Below are 27,209 nucleotides of genomic sequence, written 5' to 3' on the forward strand. Positions count from 1 at the left end.
ATTTGGACAACCTTAAAAGCAATTTTCTTAATAATTACTTAAAAAAAAAATAGTTGTCAAAGCCAAATATTGTACTATTCTTAACTGTAAGTCAATAGAAAGCTTATTCATTCAGCTTTCCTGTTTAGATTATGTGTTCATCTCTATTTCAAAGAAATATTGACCTTTACTACTGTTGGTTTATAGTCACATTTACAAATTAGTCAAAGCGCGCATTTTGGCGCCAAACAAACACCAGCGCTAGTTTGCGGTTACCAGACGCTACCAAACGTTGACGAAATATTAAAATTGGTTTTATGTCATTAACCTTAAGCACGCGATAAATAAACAGACGAATAAGCAGGGCCGAGGGAACCCTCCCTCAAAGCGGTCTTCCCTAGCTTTATTTTGTAGTCTGTACGCATCGTTTGGAAGCGCTCTCTGTCATTCACCAAACCCAAAACTCGGTAGGTTTATTTTTAGTCTCGGAAACAAAAACTTTAATTTGCTCGGTGAAATTCAATCCGAGAGGAGCTCCGCGCGGTACGAAGGCGCAGCGGGAGAGGGCCGTAATAAATACTTGCGCGTTGATTGACAAGCTCGTTATCTCTCCCCCGCCGTCGACGAGGCTCGACTTCTGCTTCTCATTTGGGACAGAGAGAAAGAGAGAAAGAGAGAGAGAGAGCCTCGGAGGAGCCGCAGACGCTTTGAACCCCGGGCCGGTCAGGTCACAGCGACTCAGCGGGGTTATGCGCTGTTACGAGCAAGCTGCTCGCGTCTTTGGGAAACGGGAGTTTAACCGGGTGTTATTATAGTCGGGTTATTGAACGGTGTCGGCTGGTTCGAGAGGATGGAGCTGAGGACAGTCGCGCCAGGTCTGCTTGTCCTGTGCGTCGCGTTTGGACACTTCTCCGAATCGTCGGAGTTTAAAGGTGAGCATTGTTTTATTATTTTAATTGCAAATCATACATTAGGCCGCCTATGAAAATGCAATATGGTTTGTGTTGCTGTTTCCACTGGTGTGTAACTTTTCCTGTGCTCGTCGTGAGAATGAAGTGATGGTTTGAAGGCAGCGTTCTCTCATTCTTGCTGGTCAGCTGGTTAGTTGTGCTGTTAATCCGTTAACTCCTAACCCAAATGGGCTTTTATCGTCTCGTTTCATGCTTCCTCCGGTGCTCAGAGACAATGCGCCCAAACAATGAGATAATAACATGCTAATGGAAGCTGTTATCCATGCAAACACTGACTGACAGATCGCCTGTTTATTAAGGGGCGATATTTGCGTGCGTTTTTAATGGACAATAGTTATGGCTTGTAAATAAAATTTCTTTATTGCACATTTTTCTTTGGATGAAAGTGCATATAAATGTGCAAAATGTTAAAAACTAATTTGCACGAGCAATAATTGAACGCGTTGAGCCTAGACAAATATTTATGCAAGAATTAAGTTAAGTTAGAATTAAGAATTAAAAATAAGAAAGTCTTGTTTATTGCAGTAGAAATAAAGGACTATAACATGTCCTTTATCTAGGGAGATAGAGCTAGCTTCGGTTTAGTTTGTGCTTGTGCTGTAAAAGTAACTCTAGGTTACATATTTTCTAGTTTATGGGATCTTTAAAGTCATAAGGAACATGTAATTACATAAGACGCCATGTTACACCGACACAGTCCCCCAAAAGTTATCCCAACTAGTTTCTGATCAAAGAATTTCAAATTGAACAATATGCTTAAATGTTAAGGCTTTGTGAGATCCCAGCATGCATTGCAGCATGACTATAATATGCTTATAATCGGATAAAATAATTTTCTAATTATAATTTCTTGCAACTTGAAAAAGCTCTTAAGTCAAAAACTAGAGCTTAGATGGACGCCAAAAATCCCAATGTTATGTCATATAATAACTCGACGTGTTATGTTTGTCTAAACATTTTTTTTGCTTATTCACAAGGTAGAATAGGATAACCGAAGGTCCATGGCAAAGACAAATGGGATTAAATACATATTAAATTAACATATTTATGGCATTCTGAGTCTGCATTTAACAGCTTTTATTCATTTCGAGGAATACTGAATCTGTTTTTGTGCAGCCGACAGGAGCAAACGTGTGCTCACATTTAGTGTAGGACTACAGTAACACTCCCGCGGGACACGAGAGCTCTTAGTAATGAAAACAGACTAACTGGAGGTGATCATTTGAAGAAGTTGCTCATATATTTCCTAGAAGTAATGTTTCTTGTCTAATTAGTAATGCCAGCCTGAAGCAAACACATCTCCTAATCTATGTCTACATTGATCTAAATACATGAATTAGTCTGGATTTGGCCTGTTTTCAAACTCTCTCCCTCCACATGTGTTTTCAGCAGCGCTGTCAAATCGCATCCAAAATAAACATTTTGGCTTGCAAAATATATTTTTGTTTACTGTGTACATTTATTATATAAATACACATGCATAAGAATATTTGAGAGAAATGTTATATTTATATATAGGTATATATGTATGTATGTATGTGTATGTATGTGTATATATATATATATATATATATATATATATATATATATATATATATATATAGTGTGTGTGTATATATATATATGAGAGTGTGTGTATATATGTGTATATAAATAAATAAAATATAGGTAAGTATTTTCAAAATATAAACTGTATGCGTGTGTATTTATATACACTTAATAATTATATAAATACACATGCATGAGAATATTCGAGAAAAATGTTAGATATATATATATATATATATATATATATATAATAGAAATATATACTGTATGTGTGTGTGTATTTATACACTTTTAATAAATATAGACAGCACACACACACACACACATGTGAACAAAAACGTTCTAAAACTATGTTTTGGGTGTGACTGATCACAGTTAAGAGTAAAATCTGTACTCTTGCTTGCAGTGATTAATGTACTGGATCTCCAAGATGCTCGTCAGACGGCTGCGGCCGTAGAGAACCTGTCTGGAGCTCTGCAGACCGTAGGGGACCTGTACATCACCTCCACCTTCATGCTGCCACCCAGACTCGGCGGCGTTTTGTTCGGCCTCTACGATAAAGAGGACAACAAGAAATACCTGGAGCTTGCCGTTGTAGGCAAGATCAACAAACGTAAGCTCTTTTCGGTCACATTTGCAAAACATTTCCCCAAATGATGTTCATTTGCGTACGATTCGGGGTCACCTCTCCTTTCTCTCCTCAGTGCTGGTGCGTTACTTGCGCTCTGACGGAAAAGCTCACGCCGTCAATTTACAAAACCCCGTCCTCGCCGAGGGACGCACGCAGTCACTTATACTCCGAGTGAGTGGACTGAGACGCAGTCACATAAACCTGGAGCTGTACGTGAACTGCCGTTTGGTGGACTCTGCTCAGGGCCTCCCTTCGTTCGTCGGGCTTCCGTCGAAGGCAGAATCTGTGGATGTTCGCACCGGACACAAATCTTACGCCAGGATACAGGTGATTCATGTAGTTTTTTTGTCATGAAAGTAACTGTACAGTGAATTTAAAGGGATAGTTCATGTCTTAATACCTTTATTACGTCTGAGAGATTTCTAACCTCTTAACTAAAACTTAAAGGCCCAGTTTCACAGACAGGGTGTAGATTAAATCCCGTATAGGCTATAGATAAATTATATATATATATAAATAAAAAAAGCACTACCAATGAGCGTCCTGAGACATTTTTAGGATCAGTTTATGCAAGTTTCTTTCGGTTAAAAGAATGCTTTTTAGTCCGGGCCTTTTTCTGTGAAACCAGAGGAAAATGTCTATTGATATTATAAAGATAATGTGAACAGATGAACAGATCTGATTTAATTTAATTTGTTTATTCGTACATTTTCAGAGGCATTGTTCTGTAGGTTAAAATATATTTTTGTACCTTTTAACGTGCCACACTTTTGGCTGTGCGGAATTTCAGTGGATAAACACTAAGTATATTGAAATATTTTAATTTGTGCTTTGAATACGGATAAAAGTGGGCTCAGAAGACGGTGAGTAAATGACAGAATTTAACAATCCCTTAACAGTAACTGCACACCTACTGTATTTTAAGCCACGTGATTTGTGTTTCTTAAGTGAGTTAAGTGTTGCTTAATTCATTGAGCTGGCAGACAACAAAACCGGATAGCAAAGTCTCATAAAAAGTGCAACTCAAGCCAAATAGACCAAATATCATAGGAACTCAAGAGTTAGGCTCTTTTTAAATCAAATCAGTTTAACCTAGACGCTCACAACCTTGCATAGAGATTTGTATGAGCCAGTGTGAATATATAATTGGCAACTGTTGAAGTACTGAATACGTTTGGTATATATTGTGTATATTTTAGGGTTTAGTGGAGTCTGTTAAACTAGCTCTGGGAGGCTCTCTGGCTACAGCTGGTCTTCTCATCGACTGTCCATTCCAAGGAGATTCAGCCGTAAACAATGCAGGTAAGCACCAGAAAAATAACTCTGACATGTTTTTCACATGTTGTATTTAAAAATGCATTCTGCTCAGTATAATTTCCTGTTACAAACAGTGTGATGTAATCACACCGCCCTCTTGTGGCAATGCAGAAATGCCACAGATATTATTTCGGCAAAAAATTCATAGGTTTAGAAATTGAGGAAAAGCTGTAGAAAACAGTTGAATTTTTAGTGTCAGTGGGATTTTTTTTATACTTTTATTAAGCAAGGGCGCTTTAAAATTGATCAAAGAGACAGTAAAGATGTTTATGTGTTACAAAATAGAACTTTTCATAGAATTGCAAAAATATGTCATCAACTGTTGATGATAAGCATAAATGTTTCATGAGCAGAAAATTATAATATCATGTGACACTGGAGTAATGAGGCTGAAAATTCAGTTTTGGCATAACAGAAATAAATACATTTTTAACGCATATTTAAATAGAAAAAGCAATTTCAAATTGTAACAAAATTTCGAAATATTGCTGTTTTTACTGTATTTCTGATTAAATAAACGCCACCTTGCCGGACACGATAGACTTAGACCAGAAGTATAAATATATTAATTTACATGAACTAGAAACCTTTGATAAAAATGTGACTGTTGTTTCTTCACAGTAGGCAGTGACATTAACGCCATCCTCGGTAAATATCACCATTCAGTTCAATTACATGTGAATGTCCTGTTATAGCTGAATTATGCCTGCAGTGCTTTTCTGTGGTGATAAAAAGAGCCTCTCATGTGGTCAGGTGATCACACCAAAGCTCTGATCGGACAGTTGATCATCTTTAACCAGATCATGGGAGAGCTGAGAGAGGACATCAGAGAACAGGTAAGAGAAAGAATGAATGAGGATGAACGGGCTCAGATGGGAGATTGTGTGTCTCACGGGATATTAAATACTCCTGTTTTTAAGTGGGACATTGCATTTTATAAAAGTAAGTTCTTTCTAATTTGCTGTGCTTTCAGACAAAAGAGATGTCTCTCATCAGAAACACCATTCTCGAATGTCAAGTGTGTGGTAAGGCATGGACAAAGAGCTTGGAGAAGCTTTGATAAGCACTAAGATTGTTGTGATATAGAGGTAATCTTTCTGTGTTTCTCAGGTTTCCATGAGCCTCAGTCCCGATGCCATCCGAACCCCTGTTATACCGCTGTGAGCTGCATGGAGAGCACGATGTACCCAGGATATCAGTGCGGCCCGTGTCCAGAGGGCATGACCGGAAACGGGACACACTGCCAGGACATTGATGAGGTTCCTGCGGACGGCATATGATTATTAGTATCACTTTAATACCTGAGTCACGCCCCTGTTAACAAGTACTTTTATAAAGAATACATTACAGAATTAATGGACTTTATAATATACTTAAATGCAATGTGTTTAGACACTCTATTGCCTGGTACATGAAATTAAATTCTAATACTACATTATGTAGTAAATTCTAGTGCTGTCAAACGCAATTAATTGCATCCAAAATAAAGGTTTTTTTTACATTATATATGCGTGCACTCTGTATATTTAGTATGTATGTATAAACACACACAGGTGCATGTATATATTTAAGATAAATGTTATGCTTATAAATTAAATAGATTTATATATAATATCAAATATATGAAAATAAATGTATAAATATTTTCAAAGTATATACTGTATGTGTGTATATTATAAATATACACAGCACACACACATATATTAGGTAAACAAAAACTTCTTATTGTAATTATATTTTCTTTGAAATATGGCCGGTCTTTAAAGTATACTGCTGAATGTACTGAAAACAACTATATTTAATGTCATTTTTATTGAACGTTGTATTTCATGTGCTTTAGTAAACATTTAGTAGAACTTAATTTGGCATTATTACCAAGTGCACTTTTAGGTGCGTTAGGAAACATAAAAGTGTCCTCTCTGTACGTTCTCTCTAAGTGGCCTTTTATTTCATTAATATTTAATCAAGTAATTTTTAATATGCTTTTAAGGTTTGAAATACACTAGAAGCGCATATTCAATACAATTCCAATTTTTTCTCTCAATATCTCTCTTTGTCCTAGTGTACTGCTCAGCCCTGTTTCTCTACAGAGTTGTGTGTGAACGCAGCTAAAGGCTTCACCTGTGAGTCCTGTCCTGTAGGGTTCACCGGGCCAACGCTCGGTGGGGTCGGTTTGGAGTTTGCCAAGAGCCATAAGCAGGTAAAAAGTTTCAAAATCCAATTACAACGGAATTTACATTAAAGTGAATATGCTGTGATGCTGTTAATTGTTTCAGGAATGTGTTGATATCGATGAGTGCGCTGATCACGCTGGCGCCTGCGTGCCAAACTCGGTCTGTGTAAATACAGCGGTGAGTAAACTGGCAAAATTTGCATATAAATTAAGAATTTAGAAGTCTAGAAGAGCAACCACCAGTGAGGAAACGTGAATGTACTACCATCAACCCGCTCTGCTTAAACAGGGGTCGTTCAAGTGTGGCCAGTGTAAAGCTGGATTCGTGGGAAATCAGACTGCAGGCTGTTTTGCAAGGAGGACGTGTGAAACTCTGGGCTATAACCCCTGTGACGTGAACGCACACTGTGTGATGGGCCGCAACAGTGACGTTACCTGTGTGGTGAGAATCTATGAACTCTAAAAGTTTGTAATAAAGCCAGATAATTTCATACTTGGAAATATTGAATACAAGTACAGGCAGCTCTTAACTAAGACAACAAGTTCTTTATTTCACTTAATTGCTTCTTTTTAAAAAAAATCTCAAAATGAACAACCCAGAATAGTTCCGAATACTTTTTTTTTTTATCTCTCCATTCTGTGTTTTGCAGTGTAATGTTGGCTGGGCAGGTAATGGGAACATCTGTGGTCCAGACTCAGACATTGATGGTTACCCTGATGGGCCTCTTCCATGCATTGACAACGACAAGCACTGCAGAGCGGTACATACTCATTACTCAGAGATTTTAGGAGGGAATTCGCTAAGAACGAATTGCGTGTTTCAGCATAATAGCAGTCCAAACAGCACACGTTAAATTGGATCACAAGTGGGTTTTATGCTTACAAGTATAACTCTATTGAATTTTGTCCAATTAGTGACTTTCATTCATTTCTGTTGTCTTAACAATTTAGGTATAATATGCATATAACACTGAATATCCTGTGAATAAAAATAATAAATTGAATATCCCTGTGCAGGACAACTGTGCAAATACTCCAAACTCTGGGCAAGAGGACACAGATGGAGATGGGATCGGTGATCAGTGTGACGAGGACGCAGATGGAGATGGGATTAAAAATGTTGAGGTTGCTGATCCATTCGCGAAGAATTATAATCATTGGATACCAAACTGTTTTCTCTTAGGCTGATGTCCTACTAAATGTCTTTTAGTATTTATTAAGAAACAAGTTCTTCATATGACACATTCTTAAGCAGTAGATATTTTAATTTTGCAGGACAACTGCCGCCTGGTGCCCAATAAGGACCAGCAGAACTCTGACACAGACTCCTACGGTGATGCTTGTGATAACTGCCCAAACGTTCCCAACGGAGATCAGCTTGATACTGATAGCAACGGCAAGGGAGACATCTGTGACAATGATATTGATGGAGATGGTCAGTCCCATTCACTTTTATCTGTTCTGTTGTTTTATAGCATTGTACAACATCATCCGTTTTCACCACTTTATTTTTTTACAGGCATCCCTAATGTGTTGGATAACTGTCCTAAGATACCCAACCCCATGCAGACAGACCGGGATGCAGATGGTGTGGGAGACGCATGTGACAGCTGTCCTGAGGTCAACGATCCATTGCAGGTTAGGCAAAGAAAACTATTTACTGCTAAAGAAAAGGGAAAAAGAAAAGGGGGCGCCTCTAAGGACAAAGCAGAAGGTCCGTCATGTAGGTCGAGGTAGCATGCTGAGATAGTGGGCTCATCAGGTTGGAATGACGTAAAAACTGTATCATCTGTATAGAAGTCATAGTGGAAAAAGCTTGATAGAAGATTGTTATTATGTGCCCAGTGAGCTTGTGTGTATTGAGAAAAGCAGAGGTCCAAGCACCGAACCCTGTGGCACCCCACATTGCCACATGAAGTACAAGTTCCACAACACGTCTACTTAAGCAAAGTTTGACCATATTTCTCAAAATACGAACACTCGAGACAAATGTTTCATGATCGACTCACCACTAGTTCAGAAATGTTTGATTTTTATAACTATATATACAGTAATATGTTAGGGTTAACTGTCTGTTTTTCAGCCAACGGGGTGATGACATCAGGTGAAACGTATCAAGGACAACATTTCGTCCTTAATTATTATTAAAAGGCACATAAATGATAAATAAGATAAAGTTGATTGAATTTTGAACATATAGCAGCATTGAGTTAGTGAAGGCAAATGGACAAGTCCCCTGCTTATCAATTATTTATTCATTTCCATATTTTGCTGTTTTTGCAGTCAGATACGGACAACGATTTGGTGGGAGATGTATGTGATACAAACAAGGACATGTAAGTACTTTTGTAAATAAATACTTATTTTAATCCAAGAATAGGTATAGTGATTTTTACTGTTCTCAAAGTGCTATACTTGATTTAAGTCAGTTTCCTTTGCATGTCAGTTTCAGTCTTCTTTTTGATAATGAGATTTACCACAAGCAAAATCCTTAAAGCTCCTTTGCTGATTCTCTGTGTGTAGGGATGGTGATGGATATCAGGACACACGGGATAACTGCCCTGAAGTACCCAACAGTTCTCAGCTGGACTCAGATAATGATGGTGTTGGGGACGAGTGTGACGATGATGATGACAATGATGGGATCCCAGATATCCTTCCTCCAGGCCCAGATAACTGCAGACTTGTTCCCAACCCCAGTCAAAAAGACACTGATGGTCTGATTCTTAATTCTGCGTTGAAGAAAAGCATACTAGCATACTTCTAAAAGTAATATCTCTGAATCCTGGAGTTATTTTAGTTTTAGTTTGACTGTAGCTGAATTTAAAAAATGTTAAGTTATTTGATTATTGATTAAAGCTGTATGCAGTAAGCAGTATACTAGTATTCTTTTCCCAAGACACCTTACATCTGTCACATTTTCCTTACTGTCTTACTGATCCAATCTGGAAATGAACATGTTTGTTTGCACTTTCTGTCCGATCAGCAAATGGGGTTGGTGACATGTGCGAGGCAGACTTTGACAACGATAAGGTGACTGACTGGTTGGATGCATGCCCTGAAAGCGCAGAGGTCACTTTGACAGATTTCAGGGCATTCCAGACAGTCATTCTCGACCCGGAAGGAGATGCTCAGATCGACCCCAACTGGGTGGTACTGAATAAGGTGATCGTTAAATGATCTTTTACCTTATAATTTTGGGGTTTTATTTCATCAGATAGTCTGTGTGAAGTGTAATAACAGCTTAGGTGTTTTTTTTTTAGGGAATGGAGATTGTGCAGACCATGAACAGTGACCCTGGTTTGGCTGTGGGTACGTACGTAATGCATCAACATTTTACATATAACTCCCTTTCAACAGGTTAGTATATACATCTCTGTTTGCAAACGGCTGAATTAACCTCTTTATTCTTTATTTAGGCTATACAGCATTTAATGGTGTTGATTTTGAGGGAACAATCCATGTTAACACGGCCACCGATGATGATTACGTGGGATTCATCTTTGGCTATCAGGACTCTTCCAGCTTCTATGTGGTGATGTGGAAACAGACAGAACAGACGTATTGGCAGAATTTACCGTTCAAAGCCTCGGCTCAGCCTGGACTACAGCTTAAGGTGGGAGGAAGCGCAAAATGCACACGATGATTGTTTAAAATATGTAATCTAACTATGCACGTGATATGCAGTGTGATCCCAAATTAATGTGAATGCATTTACTTTTAGATTTAGTCATTTAGCAGACGCTTTTTTATTTATTTTTTATCCAAAGCAACTTACAAACGAGGACAGTGAAAGCAATCAAAATGAAGAAAAAGAGCAAGCTCTAACAAGTTAGCTTAATGCTTTACATGTAACACGGTTTTTAACAGATAATGTAATAAATATAAAAAAAACTGATAGAATATAAAAAGAATAGATAAGCTATTGTTGAGGCCTTTTTGGTTTTATTATCTGTATAATACATAAAAAGCAAACAATTTGTAATGAATACAGTGCAAGTCTAAAAGCCCATTTTTATTTTATTTTTATTTAATTAGGATAATGAAAAATCGAATAAAGGTCAAATAGATGTATTTTTAACCTTGCTAAGAACAGCAAAAAAAGCAAAGTAAGTTATGAAAGAAAGTAAGTGGCAGATGAATAAAATTGCAGATTGCAGAAATGCCAAAAGTGTTCTAGTCTAGGATTATGGGGAAAATAAGACCGGGACATAGTATATTTAAAATGTCATTCATTCTTGGACATTTTCAGCATCATTACTCAAGTCTTCAGTGTCACGTGATCCTTCAAAAATCATTCTAATATGCTGATTTGCTGCTCAAGAAACATTTCCTAGAATTAGTATTAAGGTTGAAACCAGTTGTGTTATTTTATATTCTAATTTATGCAGCATCCATGACAAACAGAATTATTAATTTCACTTAAAAACAAATCTTGCTAAGCACAAACTTTTAAAAGTATAGTACATAGAAGGGTAAAACTTTATTTCTGTATCCCACTTTAGAAGTTCTACTAAAAGTAAGTTACTTTGCAACTATATATCAACATATAGCAGTCATTAGAGTATCAGTAAACGGTCTGCTTAATATCTTCTAACACAACATACCACATACTGAGTATATGTCAACTTATTCTGTTAACCCTAAACCTACTCTGAGAGATAGTAGACAAGTAGTTGCAAATTAATGAGAATTAGTAGACATTTAGTTGACATGTAGATGCAAAGTTGCTTACGGTTAGTAGAATATCAGGAGTGGACTCTCAAAATAAAGTCTAACCTATAAAAATAGTTTATACTATACTCCTTTACCTCACTCTTCCAGGCAGTGAAGTCTCGCACAGGTCCGGGTGAGTATCTGCGTAATGCTCTGTGGCACACAGGAGACACACCGGGGGAAGTTACTCTGCTCTGGAAGGACCCAAGAAACGTGGGTTGGAAGGACAGGACGTCCTATCGCTGGCACCTCACCCACCGCCCACAGGTGGGCTACATACGGTGAGAGCTAGTCGAGCGTTCACCTTCAAGAGATACACGAAACAAGCGCCGCATATCTGTTACTACTGTTTGGCTTTTGTACGGTGTAGATTAAGATTGTATGAAGGTACAGCACTGGTGGCAGACTCGGGAGTCCTGATAGACACCACTATGAGAGGAGGACGACTGGGGGTCTTCTGCTTCTCTCAGGAGAACGTCATATGGTCTAATCTCGGCTATAGATGCAATGGTAAGTAGCATGATTTGGGATACATTCAGCTGGTTTTAAGTGTTAGAACGTGAACCTCTGTACAGTGTTTGAGTCTCTTTTTTTTTGTATGTTGCACAGATTCTATTCCAGATGACTTTATGCTGTACCAGAAGCAGATGAACGTGAGGACATAAGCATCCCCTCATCTCAAGAAGCTTCGTGTGTTTTGTATGTGTGTGTGCGTTCAGAGAGGTAGGGAGAGATAACGATTAAATTAGTTTTTTTTATCGTTTGAAATTCTAAAGAGCATCAAAATTAAACACTACACTGCGCAAGTTTGCATTGTGCGCCGTCATAGGTGGACCCGGCAAACCCTAAAATATACAGCTGACTGAACGTCATACAGATTTGGAAGCAATTAATAAAGTTGTAAAATAATGCAGGCGACAAAAATGACCGCCGTGAATTTGGCAGCTTGCAAATACTATAATTAAAAAAAGGGTTCGTAGACATTCGCCCATGAAAAATGTTGAGTTGATTCAGTGATAAAGCGATTTTGTCACGGTTTCAGCATCCCGTTTCTAATAAAGCCTCTTTCATCCAAAGGGATCGCGATTTTTAAGGTTATTTTGTTCGTTTCAGTACCACGGACAGTGCTCTGCTCCGTATTTGCCACAGCGTGCCCAAAAATATACAGAAGAAAGTAAATAATGGGGAAAACAGAAAAATGAGTAACGGATGTATTCGTATGATTCAGCACAGACATAAACAGAGAAGTGTAAGCAAGACATCAGCAACAAACTAAAAAAAACTTCACAGATCAGTGTGTTATACTTTAATATAAATGAGTAAAATGAGAACCCCTCTCTTACATGCATGGTTACTTAACTCAAGCGTTCATAAAAACTATGTTTTATGTTACTCATGTGTTTCCTATTGTTATGTTATAAGGCATTGTAATTGTGATTTTAATATCCTCTAACTCATTCATGCTCATTCACTTTTGGTCTAACAGGCTTCATTTGATTAAACTGCAGAGATAGATGCTTCTCTAAACGAGTGTCCCAGATTTCAAAATAAACTAGATTATAAAATAACTAATATAGTGTGTTTATTACACTAATTCACCATGTTATGTGCCACGGTAAATTTTGCTGCATTGGTTTGTAAGCGGAGAAATATTTATCTTCCCATATTTTCCAAGAGAAGTAAAACCCTAATGACTCTAGACAGAGAACAAGGGCCAAAAAAAGCAGAACAAAAAAATGAAATTTCAAACGGAGGGGACTTGAAACTTCAGATTTTCGGTAACACGAACGCTGTTTTTTCATACAGTTTCAATGATAAGAAAAGGTCGTGCAGTATAATGTCAGCTGTAATTTCTCTCATAATGTAGAGCAGAGAAAGTACTGTAGCAGCCAGTTCAAACCCAAGTCACAGAGTACAGATCATTGGTCTCAAACTCCTGGAGGGACACAGTTTTGCTCCGACCCTAACCGAGCTCTTCGGGATCACCAGAAACCTCCAAGCAGGTGTGATTAGGAGCTGGCTGGAGATGAACTCTGCTGAGCTGTGCTCCTCCAGGAACTGAGTTTAAGACCAGTGCTATAGATGATGAGACTTTCTGGCATTCGACCACTAGAGAGCAGCGAACCACTGTAAGCTCAGTACAGCACCGCAGAAAACAGCAGACCTTTCTGAGCTAATTCATCATATAAACAGAAACCCAAATCGGAAATAAAACAGTTCTTAAAAGTCATTTTCTGTGTACTCCTGAAATATTGGCGTCTCGTGCAATTTGGGAAAGAAACCAATCAAATCTATTTATGTGTGTGTGAAAATATTCAAATATAACCCCCATGTCACTGTTAACTTCTTCATTAGTAACCACAATTTAATTGACTTGCTTATTTACAGTTTTTAATTTTACAATTTATTTCGCAATTACGCAAATCCGTTAAATGTAGCTAGTTGCTTCCAACACTGATCATTAGCAATTACTTTTAGCTTTTAAATACAGTAGAAGAGCACATTCAGTTAAACGAAGAACACTTTAGGCTAAGCTTGTAGCCTGTTGTTCAAAATGCAGAGTTAGCACGCTAGCTCCTTTCATCAACAGCGGGAGGTGACATTTAGCGTGAAATTAAGCGTCTAAAATCATCTCACAATTACAGCTTTGCTAAATATACGTGTGTATATACGAGTTGCCTCCAAATCAGTTTTACCATCAATAACTGTGCTAGTGTGATCAAAGGAACTCCACGTTGCGCTATAAAGTGCTCACTGAAACTTGATCGAATACAATATTCAAAATAACTGTTTTAAAAAAAAAACAAAAAAAAAAAAATATATATATATATATATATATATATATATATATATATATATATATATATATATATATATATATATATATATATATATATATCTGTGGTGCAAGGCAAAATGTTCATCATCCCTCCAGGCTCCAGTGTCACGTTATCTTTAATAAATCATTTGAATATGCCGGTTTTCTTCCTCACGCTCGTGCTGAAGTGTGCGCACAGAGCCGCTGCGCGCAATAAACAGGCTGATATTAGCGGAACGTCACATGTCTCGAGGAGGAGCCTGGTCTGAACACAGGGGTGATGTGCAGCACGCAGGAGCCGAGCACAAACTCCTCTTGCTGTCAGTCAGTTCACCGGACGCGTTCAAGCGCGTCTCCGCGCACCCTCCGCACGCGCTCGGACTTCATCGGTTTGTTCAAAGCGCTTAAAACGGACCATGAGGCATGGAAGCGCGCCGCCTTGAAAGTTTGACTCGCCGTCCGAGCTCGCTCGCGTTCAGATGAGGACGCTTGATGGATAATGGACGCGTTTGAAGAGGAGCGGCATCGAGGACTGTGTTTGTGAGCGCTTGTTTCACGGTGAGCGCGTCTGCGTGTGATGCGCGGGTCGAGCAGGTGAGCGAGACACTGCCCTCGTGGCCAACGAAAACTATCAGTCCGAACGGTATCTCGTTTAACGTGCCTGCACGCTCGAAACCGATTTTTGCAGTTGGTAAAGTTGTCGCTGCAATAAAGCCGGCTTTTGTTGCCCTGGACCACAAAATCAGTCATAAGGGTCAGGGTTGTTTTTAATACATCATCTGAATCATGCTTTAAACTGATGTATGGTTTGTTAGGATAGGACGATATTTAGCTGAGCAACATTATTTATTATTTTAATATCTAAAAAAAATATTATTGAAATATATAATGTGAAATAATTATATGTGTGGAGCAAAAAAAGTAAAATAAGAAGCGCTGTAGGTTTTTCTAGTGTTTTCTAGTGGTTCTGATGATCTCCTCTAGTCTAAGTTAAATGGGTCAGATTTGGTCTTGTTCTCTCAAGAGACTCATTAGTTGGTAATCTGAGTAAAATAATACCATATCCCAAAAAAGGGCATTAATCTATGCAGAAAGTCTGAGAACACTTGTAAAAATGCTTCTGTTTTCATAAATGTGACCTTGGACCTCAAAACCAAAGGTAATTTTTTATTGAGATTTATGCATCATTGGAATATGCTTTCCATTAATGTATGTGTTGTTATGATAAGACAATATTTGTATCTAATCTGGAATCTAAGGGTACGAAAAATATCAAAAAAATATTGAGAAAATCACCTTTATTTTACAAAACATCTTCTTGGAACATGATCTTTATTTAATATCCTAATGATTTTTTGGTATAAAAGGTCGATACTTAAAAGATATAAAAATACAATGAATCTAAACCCGTGCTTCTGGTTTTGTGGTCCAGGTTCACAATTTACTGCAATTTAATTTCAGAACAATTTACACATTAATTTCAGTGAGAAGATGAACGGTTCGTAGTACTTGGTTTTTCGCTCTCATGTTGTTCCAAACCATATAATTCAGTGAGTCGAAGCCAGATCAGTTGGATCTGTGAACAAATCCTTCAGACATTGATTCATTGAATGAACAAGAGTGATTCATTCACGGCTGTAAACACACTGAAGAGCAGGGTCAAGTATCAAGAATGACATTTCTCAAGATTCGAAATGTTTGAATTTAAACATGAATTCAAATCCTTTGTCACATAAAACTACCGCATGACTAGAAGACTCAGAATACAACGTCGTATGGGTCGCGTTTTGCGAACTTTCGGTATTTCTTTGCATATATCTTATGCGCCTGTACGTATTTTTGGTCAGTGTTCCACAGATAAAAAGAAAGGTTTGAAACAACATGAGGCATTTACATTTACGTTACTTACATTTTTGACAAAAGGAAAAAAGTGAGCAGGTTCATGTATTTTTCCAGCAAACAAAATAGTTCCACATAAATAAATAAACTTTTAGAAAGAGTAATGTATAATTCTATAAAACAATAGCAATATATAGTCGAACCAACATTTCTCACATTATCACAGTTTGCTATAGTTTAGAAATTAACATATTCATCTTGATAAAAGCTGTTAGATTTAAGTACGCAATTAGATAATACCAATCTTGGTCGAACAATTACTATGCATTAATTTAGTTTAGTCTATGGTGTAGAAGGTAACATTAAGAATTAAAGAGGAAAAAAAAACACTTAAGCAAAACATGATTAGGTTAAACTATTAATTTTTGGTAAAATGCATGCAGAATTTTGGGGTATAATGTAACAGTTTACTTTCTTTTGCCATCGTCACTTACGATAAATGAACTAAAGTGCACTCATTAGTTAAAAAATATTACAAAATCTAGTGTCTGAATAATGAATCTAATTGTAATTGCACGTCTCTTTATTTCTGTGAATTTATATTTATTAACTATCATTTAAAGTCATCATTTGTTTATTATAATGCTCTACATATAATCTTCTCAGGATCTCATCCATGCCCCTCGTCAGCCTTGGTGTTGACCTTCCAGATTTCGAACAGTGAGGCACAAGCACTTTATTTCTGAGCCACATCAGCCCTCAGCACCTCGTTGGACTCATGGGTACCGTACTGTCCCTCTCCCCGGGCCCCCGGAAACCCGGTTATTACGACGACCGGCCTGGTTCTCTAAGCCATTACCCGAGCCTGAGCAGCCGCTCGCTGAACACCCAAAAGGACCGCAGCCTCAAACGCGGCCACTCCATCTTCCTCCCCGCTCTGACCTGGAAGCGCCTGGTGGCCTCCACCAAGAAGCGGGGCGAGTCCAAAAAAGCCTATCCTGGAGGTCAAGGAGCCGTCGGGGCTCCCCTCAACAACAATAACATCTACCAGAAGGATCCGGTGTTGCACCTCAACCATGAAAATGTGAAGAAGTCGCTCTCCTGCGCCAACCTCACCAGCTACGATGGTCCAGCGGGCCTGGGCCTGGGCGTAGGGCTGGGATACAGCAAACCGCAGCAGATTTCGTCGGTGAAGAAGATCGCACCTACATGCACCTCCTCGCCCAAGCGCGTGATCGTCCAGGCCTCGACCAGCGAGCTGCTCCGCTGCCTGGGAGACTTTCTGTGTGGCCGCTGCTATCGGCTCAAGCACCTTTCCCCGGTCGATCCGGTCTTGTGGCTCCGCGCTGTGGACCGCTCACTCTTGCTCCAGGGCTGGCAGGACCAGGCCTTCGTGACTCCAGCCAACGTGGTGTTCGTGTACATGCTGTGCCGCGACGTGGTGGACGGCGACGTGGTGTCTTCGGAGCACGAGCTCCAGGCGATTCTCCTGACCTGCCTGTACCTGTCGTACTCCTACATGGGCAACGAGATCTCGTACCCGCTCAAGCCCTTCCTGGTGGAGGCGGCTAAAGAGGCATTCTGGGATCGCTGTCTGGCCATTATCGACATCACCAGTGCCAAGATGCTGCGCATCAATGCAGACCCGCATTTCTTCACGCAGGTCTTCGCCGATCTGAAGAGCGAAGGAGGCTGTGCTTTGCAGGACTACGCTAGAGTTGTGGATCGGTGAAACGAGGACCAGGCGGATTGTCTCTGCTCATGGGACACCGTCAACATCTCACATATTCATTCCATCATTCTGGCCCTCCGTATGCCTTGTCACTTAACATTATGAGTCTCGTTTCCACTGGCCATTCTTCAAGAGAGACAAGAAAGATTCCTGCTGAAAAGACCTAAAAGCAAAGGTGCTTAAAAGGTTCTTCACAGCGAGGAGCCATTTTTGGTACCATTCACTCAAAGGTTCTTTAAAGAACCACCTTTTTATAATCTGAAGAACCTTCTTTTGCCACAAAGAGCCTTTTGTGAAACAGTTTAAAGGTTTTTTATGGAACCTTTTAGACAAAAAAGGTTCTTCTCTGGCATCGTGAAGCACCTTTATTTTTAAGAGACCTGTGAGAATATCCAGGTGTGTGTTGGTTTGCTGCTGGTCTAACTGTTGAGCCATCTTTTTGGTGGTTATGTTAGTTAAGAATCATGCTAATCGGCATCTTTGGTTATGTTAGTTAAGAATCATGCTAATCGGCATCTAGTATACCGAGCTTCCAAATACAGAATCAGCATAAAAATAACATCTTTATTGGCGTTAATAGTTCCTTGAAGAACCTTTAACATCTATGGAATCTTTCCATTCCCCAAAAGGTTCTTTATTCTAAAATAAGGTTTATTGGGTTTTTAAAAAGTTCTATAGAAAAATGTTTCTGTAAAGAATACTGAAAGGTTCTTTGAGCAACCAAAAATGCTTCTATGTATTCAGTCCTGCTGCTGGAGGGCAGAGTTTACCTCCAGGATACTTGCATGAACATTTTTTTTTTAGTTAGTCTGAAGACCTTGAGGTGTGTTTCAGGTTGGAGATAAATTAGGCCTAAACTAAATAAACCCCTCAAGAAATAGATTTGAACCTTTCGCTGGAACCTTTTTAAAAGTCTATTGAGGCTAATTAAGGTTCTTCGGATTTTAAAAATGTTCTTCATACTAAGTTTTTTTTTAACCTGTTTATTCAAAGGTTCTTTGTTGAACCCTTGGATGAACCCTTGATTCTTCAATAGCGTCACTACAAAACCCCTCTGTAGCTAGAAGCTGTATTTTTCATTTTTTCCAAGCGGGCATTCCCAACTTCTTTCTTTCTCATTCAACCCCCCCATCTTAAAGATGAAATGTAGTCATAATTTAGAGATGAACATTAAAAGGAAGGGAGAAGTTGTCCATCTGCAACAAGTTTAGTAGTTACCCTGTTGCCAACCCACTGTTTTTCAAAAGCAGTTACGATTCCTTTACTAAACATTTCAGTTCCTCTGCCTTTTCGACATCTTGTCTGAGAGAAACTGCAACAGAAACCACCGAACGAAGAGCATTTTAGCGGGAGTGTGTGTGTGTGTGATGGCCAGCAAACAGTGAGCATCAACAGCTGTTGGTTATCGTGTTGTCCTTCCTTTATTTCATGTGCTGGACGTTGGGTCACCAGCTGCAATGGCATTAACAAGATTAACAGATTAGTGTCTCACACACACACACACACACACACACACACACACACACACACACAGTTCTCAATGCTTCTGCTAGCTATCAATCTCTATAGGTTGAATTGCTGATACAAGTATACACTTGTATGTGTTTTGTCCTGCATATCTTGTTGTCTGTATAGCATTAGAATGTCATTGAAAATATATGTTAAATTTTAGTCTAATAAGAATGCATCCTTTCCCTATAGAATGCTTAGGAAATGAACAAAGAGGCCCGATTCTCTCAATGCTCTCAGATCACATATTATTCACAAATGTCACATTAATGTCCACTAAGCTCAATCAAAATGTTCCTTTCCTAAAACACACACCTTTTATTGTGCCCTATTCATCAGCTCACATTGCTCACAAAAGTGTATAAATCCTCCCTGCCTCTTGCAAAAACGATAAAGCGAGTAATGGATAAAACACGCATACTGACAGTCACGGATGCACATGCAGATACAGCAGATGCCCTCTTCTGTGGGTCAGGGTTTCAGGTGTCAGCGCTCAGACAGAAGAGCAGGGACAGCAGCATGTGGCACGGCAAGCACTCGTTAATCTTATTGTGGCGTTTTAAGGCAGGGCCATGGGCGCCATACTCCAGCTCCCCCGCAAAAGGCGACTACTGAACGCATACTTCAGCCCACACACGCTCTCGTATACGAGCACACATGCTCGCTTGAACAATCTGCAACCACTACACATACATTCTCAGGCTAGTAATCGCGAACGCACCGACGCGCACGTGCATATGCACGCACCTTCTGAACATGCTGAAGCCATAATCCGCTTTTGATCCTTGCCAGCAATTTGGTAGAGCGAGCTGAAAATGCCACAATAACAAAATGCCATTCAGATCAGAAGAGATTTCTCTTGCTGAAACTAGCAGAAAAGGCACATCTTGTGTTTTGAATGTGCGCTAGGCAGATGTTATGTAACAAAGACCGGAGAACAGTGAACTGTGAGCTTTAAACAAGTACTTGCCTAATCGTTTTTTATAAAGGGAAAAACAAGATTTCATGTGCATGTGCCCTTGTGAAAAAGAAGTGTGTTTAATTGCATTGAATGTGCATAAAAATGCCACTTATGTGTACTTAAAAAGACAGCACTTCATGACTGTTTCCTAATACACTCAAGTACTTGTTTAAAAGTGTAATAATGTCAAATTAGTTTGACTGTGAAGTAAAATTTTGTTGTTTTTGTAGTACACTTTTTTTGATGTTTAACCAGGATACTAAAACACATAAAAAGTACTTGATTATCAATTCAACTGTAGTCTTTTATGTAATATTAATACTAAATTGCAACTTCATCATTACAAATGTGTAAATTACAAGTATATTAAATGCAATTTTTATAACTAGGTATAATTTGTATTATTGTTGGTGTAAATGTACTGAGAAGCATTTATGAAGCACATTTACATTTATATTATTTACAACTATACAGTTAAATGAAGTATGGTAAAGTGTACATCTTTTCACAAGGGTATAGACGCCATGAAATCCCATTTTAAAAGTATTTTTGTTCATGTTTTTTGGCTTTGAAGCATATTTTTGCTAATGTTCCCAATAAACTGACAAACTATCTTTTTATCAGATACACAACTTCACAGAAAACCTTCTAAGAAAGCAAAAATAAATATCGATGGAAATAAATATGCTCGCTGCAATCAGAAAGTCCCACGCTATAGCAATAGAAAGTTATAATTTAGCCAAATGCCATCACCATTTAAAAAAACAATAACAACAAGCCCTTTGATCGGTCCTACTTCCCTTTTCAACAAGATATGCCAGTACAAACAATAAAATTGCAATTTAGCATATTTGAGTGGTGGGATAGTACAGAAAGAGAGCGCGATTTGAAATGTGATCACAACGAACACGCTAATCCTGTGTTGTTCTCGGTTCGTAACGGGTTTAATTTCTGACCCAAGCACGGTCTGATTTGTACTCCGAACAGCAGGGAAGGCCGTTGTGTAAAGGAAGTACCTACAAAGAGAGTCGGTGTGCCGTTTCAGCCTCCAGTCGTTTCCATTTCAGCCTCAGGGGAGGATGTTATTTACAGGAACTCGTGGTCACAGACAAGCGATTGGCATACTATGGGGTGTAAATATCCCTCCTGATCCGATGTGATTCCCCCATCCCTCTCGCCTTTCACAAACACATCACTTGTTTTCCTCGCCTCGGTTAAAGTGATTTAGTTTGCCCTTATTGTGTACAGAGAGCGCTGACAGAGCGCCGTTGTTGCAGCTAGCGTGCGCGGCCTCGGCAATGGGCTTGTGCGACGTGAACTAGAACCGCTTCTCCATTGTATCTCATCCATGTGCGCCGGAGCTCTGGGGCTTCTCGGGAATGTTTGCTGCCTTCGAGACGAATGAGAATTCCTATTTATGAGTTTGTATGAGTCGTTCAAGCGAAGTTGACTCATTGGCCAATTTTCTTGTTTCTCACTTGCCCACAACGTAAAGCAAGCGTGGAACTCGCTAGGGTTTATATTCAAAACGTCGTAGCTCATCTCATAAATATGTTTTGAAGGCAGCAAGTATTCTGGTTTCCACACTTGCTCTAAACAAAATGGTGATGTATATTTCAGATGTGAAACGTTTGTGCCTTGATATGGATATAAACTCCCTAAATGTCACCGATATCGCTTTGGTAAAGAAGATACGCACCTGAAGACAGCAACCCAATGAAAGCCAGGATTGATTACAAAGACTTTGATAAACTCAGGCTAGAATAATCATAACTCATGAGCCATTTTCCACTCCCATCGATGATACCGTTTTGATCGTTGCTTTTGTTGCCAGTCAATCAGTTGGGCCTGAAACCTCGTGCAAACACCTCTGAAGGATGCGCTCGCACGCGAACACCTCTTTGTCGCTTCACCGACTGCTGTACGTGGAGATTTTTAATGTGACGAAACAAGCACACAGAGACCTCGAAACCCCTATGGATTTTCCAAGGAAGAAAACTTTCCTTAAAAACTGTCCTTAAACAGACATGTGACCGGCATGTGATTTTCAAGACTAAATTAAGACACTACAACATGTAGATGGACGCTCAGGATCTGGATGTTAAGTAGACTCCATCGTACATCGCAAGTTGCCGTTACTCTATGAGTTACGGCTGCTAAGATTTATCAATGTTTTCAATGCTGCTAAATGTACGTAGAATACAAAAAGGAACGACGTGTAGAGACTGGATTCAGAAACGCATCCAGTGTGGTGTAAATACGTTGCTTGTATCAGTGTGAAATGACTGAAAAGAAAAAAAAAATGCATGTATATCATTCAGGAATTGCTACTGTGGTGGTGTACATGTCAACTTGACACTTTTTTAAATCGTGCTGTCGTTTTTTTTCCCAGTTTGTATTTCTGTTTAAGGTTAAAAGGAAATTCCAGAATGTTTTGTTTTGTGTTTTTTTATTGTAATTACGATTATTATTTGTACTGGAAAAGATCCCACCGGCTCAGCCCAGCTTTGGGAAATCTTATGTCAGCAGTATTAGATTCTTAATTTCAGACTTGTGGTTTTTGATGTTGTTTCAGTGACAGCTTCTTCTGTGCACTTTGGCAAATACACTGGGTACCTTTTGCTCTGGAGTTGAAGAAAATCACGGTTTCGTAGTGTTAATATTATCATGCACCCTTTAAAGCTGCTGTGTGTGGTTTCTGCATCGGTGAAATGGCGAATATTTTCGAACTGGATTTCCCAAACACCTCACCATTGTTTGGCATTTAGTTCAACCTAAGTTCAAATAAACTGAATTCGAGAAAGAAAGAAAACTAATTCAGCACAAATGTTCTTTTCTGCTATCTATCAGCTTTGTTTGGCGTCTTTAAACAGATGAACGATATGCTGTGCCACATAGGCCTTCAGAGAGTCAAGTCAATCCGGATTATTTTGGACTGAGCTCATTAATTGGGCACAAAACCTCTCTGGACTGTGGTCGTGTAGCTCCTGATCTCTCCTTCTTAAACCACCCTCAGCCTTGGTGTAGCTTCTGAAACCTCCCTTGCTCTTGTCGGCACAACACGGTTCAGGGAGTGTTGAGCTTTTCCCTCCGGAAGTAAATAATACACGTGCATATATTGTAGCTCACAGAGTGATGCTGTTGTTGTTTGGAAAACTTGAAACATTTAAATTTAAAAAATAAATGTGACTTTTGATGGTGGAATTTCCTTTTTTTTTTTTTAGTTTGATTATGATTATTTAATAAAGTGTTTGAACGATATGTCTGTGCTTTGTTACTGAGTAAATCGTGAAGCCAACTCTTTGACGAAATAAAAAAATGAAGCATAAAAATAATCAAAAGGAAATGCATTTTGCATAAAGAGAATTAAGCCGTTTTAGGTATTTTAAAACTTAATGTAAATACATTAAAGATAACTAGATCCAAAATGTAATGAAGTTTTGAGGTTGATGATAATGTTGATAGTGTTTGCTTGAACATGGGCTTGTCTCTTGTTTATTAGTGTTCACAAACAGGCTGGTATATTCTACACAGTGACAATTCTGTGCACCTGTTGGGTTTGTTTATTGTCTTTAACTCCACTCTCTTCAGCATGTGCGAGATACACAGCACTATTGTGCTCCTGCTCCATGTGATATACAGAGCCCAGCCCAGCCGTCTGTGCAGTGAGCCTGTGCTGCCGTAAATCTCGTCTGAGAGTGAAACCCCCTCCGTTCACAGGAGCACAGCAGGCCCAGCTTCCCAGAGAGTTGCTCTGAACCAAATCACGTCCACGTCCAAATCATCGCGCCACGTTTTTAAAATTCAAACAATTATTTTCTTTGATCTTGTGTGCGTTCAAAACGATTCAAAACAACGTAAAGACGCGCTTTTCGCCCGGTGTGCGATCAAAAACATAAAATTCTCCCAAACTAAGTTTACGATTAAATTCCATATTTGAAATCACCAATGAAATCTGGGAACAACTGTGCGACAATTGTTTTTTTTTTTTTTTTTTTTTTTTTTGCTGATGTACCGTTGTTAGGCGAAATCAGACAGTTCTATAACAACCTTAACTTCTAACTGCTGATGCAGTGATGCGCTGACTTCACAGATCAGCGATTGGCTATTTAATTTAGAAGGCGGGGCTTCTTGAGATTGATCGGCCATTTTAAGCGTTCCATTTTCCCCATTCAAAACTATAGGAGTGACACGTCTTAGGTATTCTGTAGTCTTTGCTGCTGAGCATTTGAACAAACCCCTGCTTCCGAATATTAAACTGTGATACACAAAAAAAAGAAAAAGAAATCCTCAAATTATACATCTTCTTCTACTTCAGTGTAGCATTTTGAGTATTAGAAAAAAGGGTTGTGTGCTTCATTTTCTCCTTTTTTAGAGATAAAAGCAAATAAAATAATTCACACTTCAAAGTCAAGGTTACATCCTGAAAACAGTGCTATATTTATGGCTGTCACAAAACAGCCAAAGCCACGTATCCAACCGCTTTATTTTCATAAAGAGACCAGACCAGAAGAAGCTAGTGTAAAAATAAAACTAAAATCATTGTAGTATTTATATGTTAACAATTGCTACATCACTTCTGAGAATAAGAGATTTTTTGAAAACCAGAGAGATATTTAGAATCCAACAGTCCATGCCGGAGTTTGCATCAACTGGATTTTTTATAACCTAATAAGTACTGTTTATAATAAATGGACAAGGCAACCCTTCAAAAACGCCTTCTGTGAATAGTGCAAAGCAGCATAATTTTTAAAAGTGACCATGAAAATCTGTCTTTTTTTTTCAGTGTTTTTTGTCAAGTGCTAATTGGGTCTAGCAACCCAGAAAATGTGAAACAGCCCGGTAAATTTTTCTTCAATCATTTTTAAGCTTGTAAAAAACAGCTCGTACTTCGCTCCCCTGCGACTTAGGGATCTCTTTATAATATTAATAATGCTGTAGGCCTACCAATTCTAACGACCTGGTGAATGTTCAAACAAACTGACATTTTAACCAATCACACGCAAATCTGTTTTTGAATGCAGTGACCAATCAGAGATGTTCAGATCAGTCTTGGTGTCATTTCCACAACACCGTAATGTCCCTTTAAAAAGTTTGTGTGAAAGATTGTTTAGGTAGTTTCTATGGAAATGTTCAGTGACATCAGAGCACATGTTGGACAAAAAAAAATATGAACAACAAATGAAGAAAAATCTATGTAAATATTGCTTGATCAGTTAATACATTTATTCAACGTCATTTCCAAACATGCAGTATCTTCAAGGGTGGTTTTAGAATGCTAAAAACAAGTTAAATAAGAGTATTCAGAATACATGAAATGCTAAGTATCATTTCAAAGCTAATCAGTTAAACTATCTTTCATTTTTTCACAAAAAACGACAGAAAGGTCATTTCCACGACACTGCCGCCTGCGGTGGAGAAGACAGTGTGTGATGGAAATGACATTTATGGTTACAAAGTATGATTCGCATGGATTTATTTGCGTAATATTCTTTATATTATAGTATACTAGAATACTTTTTATATCTATATTATATTTTATTTAATTTATTTATTTTTACAATTTCACCCAAGACAACAGAATAAAGTACACAGGGAGAGATACCTGGGTAAAAAAGAAAACACTAGTATGATGGAAATATATGATGCATCATTCATTGTTTATATTGTTTGCCTTGTCATCAGTCATGTCAGTTACTTACAGTATGAGCTGTAACCGTTCATCTGTGACACTTCAGTTTTATACGTCAAACTCAGCACTACACTAAAACTCCGCTGCTGTGTAGTTATGTTTATTGACTTTGTGAATTGAGTTTGAGTGTGATGAATATGAAGGATTACTTTGTTCATCCTCGGGACACAATTTAAGATATTTTGGAAGACAACTAGAAGGCTTGTGACCAGCGTTGGGTGGAACTAGTTACTAAGGATCAGTTACTGTAATTAAATTACTTTTCCCTTGAAATAGTAAAGTTGTCACGTTCTCTGGACTTGTGTTATTGTTTTTTGTCGTGTGCCATGTGTTCCGTTTAACCCACTTTAGTTAATTGTCTTTATTGTCTTCAGCTGTGTGTAGTTAATTTAGTGATTCACCCGGTGTGTTTAAGTCCTGTGATTTCAGTTCTGTTTGTCCGATCTCGTCTTTATTTGCGTGTGATGTCGTCTTGATCTGCCTGCCTGCCTGCCTGTATTTATATTGTTTATTTCTTCATCTGAGTAGATGAAATCTCTTTATTTTCATTCATACTCTGTGTGTGTCCTCCTGCCTATCACACGCGTGACAAAAGTAAAGGCTTACTCTTATTTTTTTCTGTAATTTAATTACAGTTACTTATTAAGTATTACTCGTTATAGACTGTAGACCATTTAATAGTGGGTTTTACGTCAAAATTTTAAGTGTAACCGTAAACTGCAAACTTTTTTGTAACCTTCTCACTTTAAATACTGGTGAGTTATTAAGAATATTGGAAACACTTTAGTGTCTAATTCTCAATACCAATGAGTTGGTTATTAATGAGACTATTATAGAGATACTGGCTGTTTATTATCACTTGAAAAGCACATAACTGAACTAAATTACACTCACGGTAAATTTTGTCTTGTATGAAATGCTGATCTTTCACCAGTGCTTCAACCACAATATTATGAAGCTACCAGAATACTTTTTGTATGAAAATAAAAATAACAATTCAGCACTATAAGGTCACCGTAGCGCCGTTTTGTAGATCATCTGGTGCATGCACATAATACACACAGTTCTGTCTTTCAGATGATATCTTTCATACTTCTCTGGACCTTGACAGTGGAAATCGTTTGGCATTCAATGGGACAGTCACAAGCCTCCTGGTTTTCATCCAAAATATCTTTTAATTGTGTTCCAGAGACAAACAAAGCTTTTACGGGTTTGGAACGACATGGGGGTAAGTGAGTCATCACAGCATTTTCATTTTGGTCCGGAGTAAACCTTTAAGACTTTTGTCTAATAAATATCTCTACTGTTTCTCTACATTCACGT

The 27,209-nt window shown here is 38.5% G+C and overlaps 2 protein-coding genes across 2 annotated transcripts; both read left to right on the forward strand.

The window, feature by feature from the left end:
* Positions 1 to 613: 613 nt before the first annotated feature.
* On the forward strand, positions 614 to 12,903 carry thbs3b (thrombospondin 3b). Its single transcript, XM_043217006.1, has 23 exons — positions 614 to 911; positions 2,905 to 3,111; positions 3,203 to 3,456; positions 4,329 to 4,431; positions 5,068 to 5,094; positions 5,200 to 5,282; positions 5,420 to 5,471; positions 5,557 to 5,705; positions 6,509 to 6,646; positions 6,723 to 6,797; positions 6,909 to 7,061; positions 7,270 to 7,380; positions 7,637 to 7,744; positions 7,895 to 8,054; positions 8,139 to 8,257; positions 8,903 to 8,955; positions 9,143 to 9,336; positions 9,606 to 9,784; positions 9,883 to 9,931; positions 10,039 to 10,235; positions 11,444 to 11,616; positions 11,706 to 11,845; positions 11,945 to 12,903. Exons 1-23 carry the CDS (start codon positions 830 to 832, stop codon positions 11,998 to 12,000), a joined length of 2,862 nt encoding a protein of 953 aa, XP_043072941.1. The 5' UTR covers positions 614 to 829; the 3' UTR covers positions 12,001 to 12,903.
* A 1,496-nt stretch (positions 12,904 to 14,399) lies between these two features.
* si:dkeyp-92c9.2 (uncharacterized protein LOC571482 homolog) lies at positions 14,400 to 23,449 on the forward strand. The gene is made up of 2 exons (XM_043218387.1): positions 14,400 to 14,747; positions 16,659 to 23,449. The coding sequence occupies exon 2, from the start codon at positions 16,771 to 16,773 to the stop codon at positions 17,722 to 17,724; it is 954 nt and encodes a 317-aa protein (XP_043074322.1). The 5' UTR covers positions 14,400 to 14,747; positions 16,659 to 16,770; the 3' UTR covers positions 17,725 to 23,449.
* Positions 23,450 to 27,209: the final 3,760 nt, after the last annotated feature.

The sequence above is a fragment of the Puntigrus tetrazona genome, chromosome 19, assembly GCF_018831695.1.
Source record: "Puntigrus tetrazona isolate hp1 chromosome 19, ASM1883169v1, whole genome shotgun sequence".
NCBI lineage: Eukaryota > Metazoa > Chordata > Actinopteri > Cypriniformes > Cyprinidae > Puntigrus > Puntigrus tetrazona.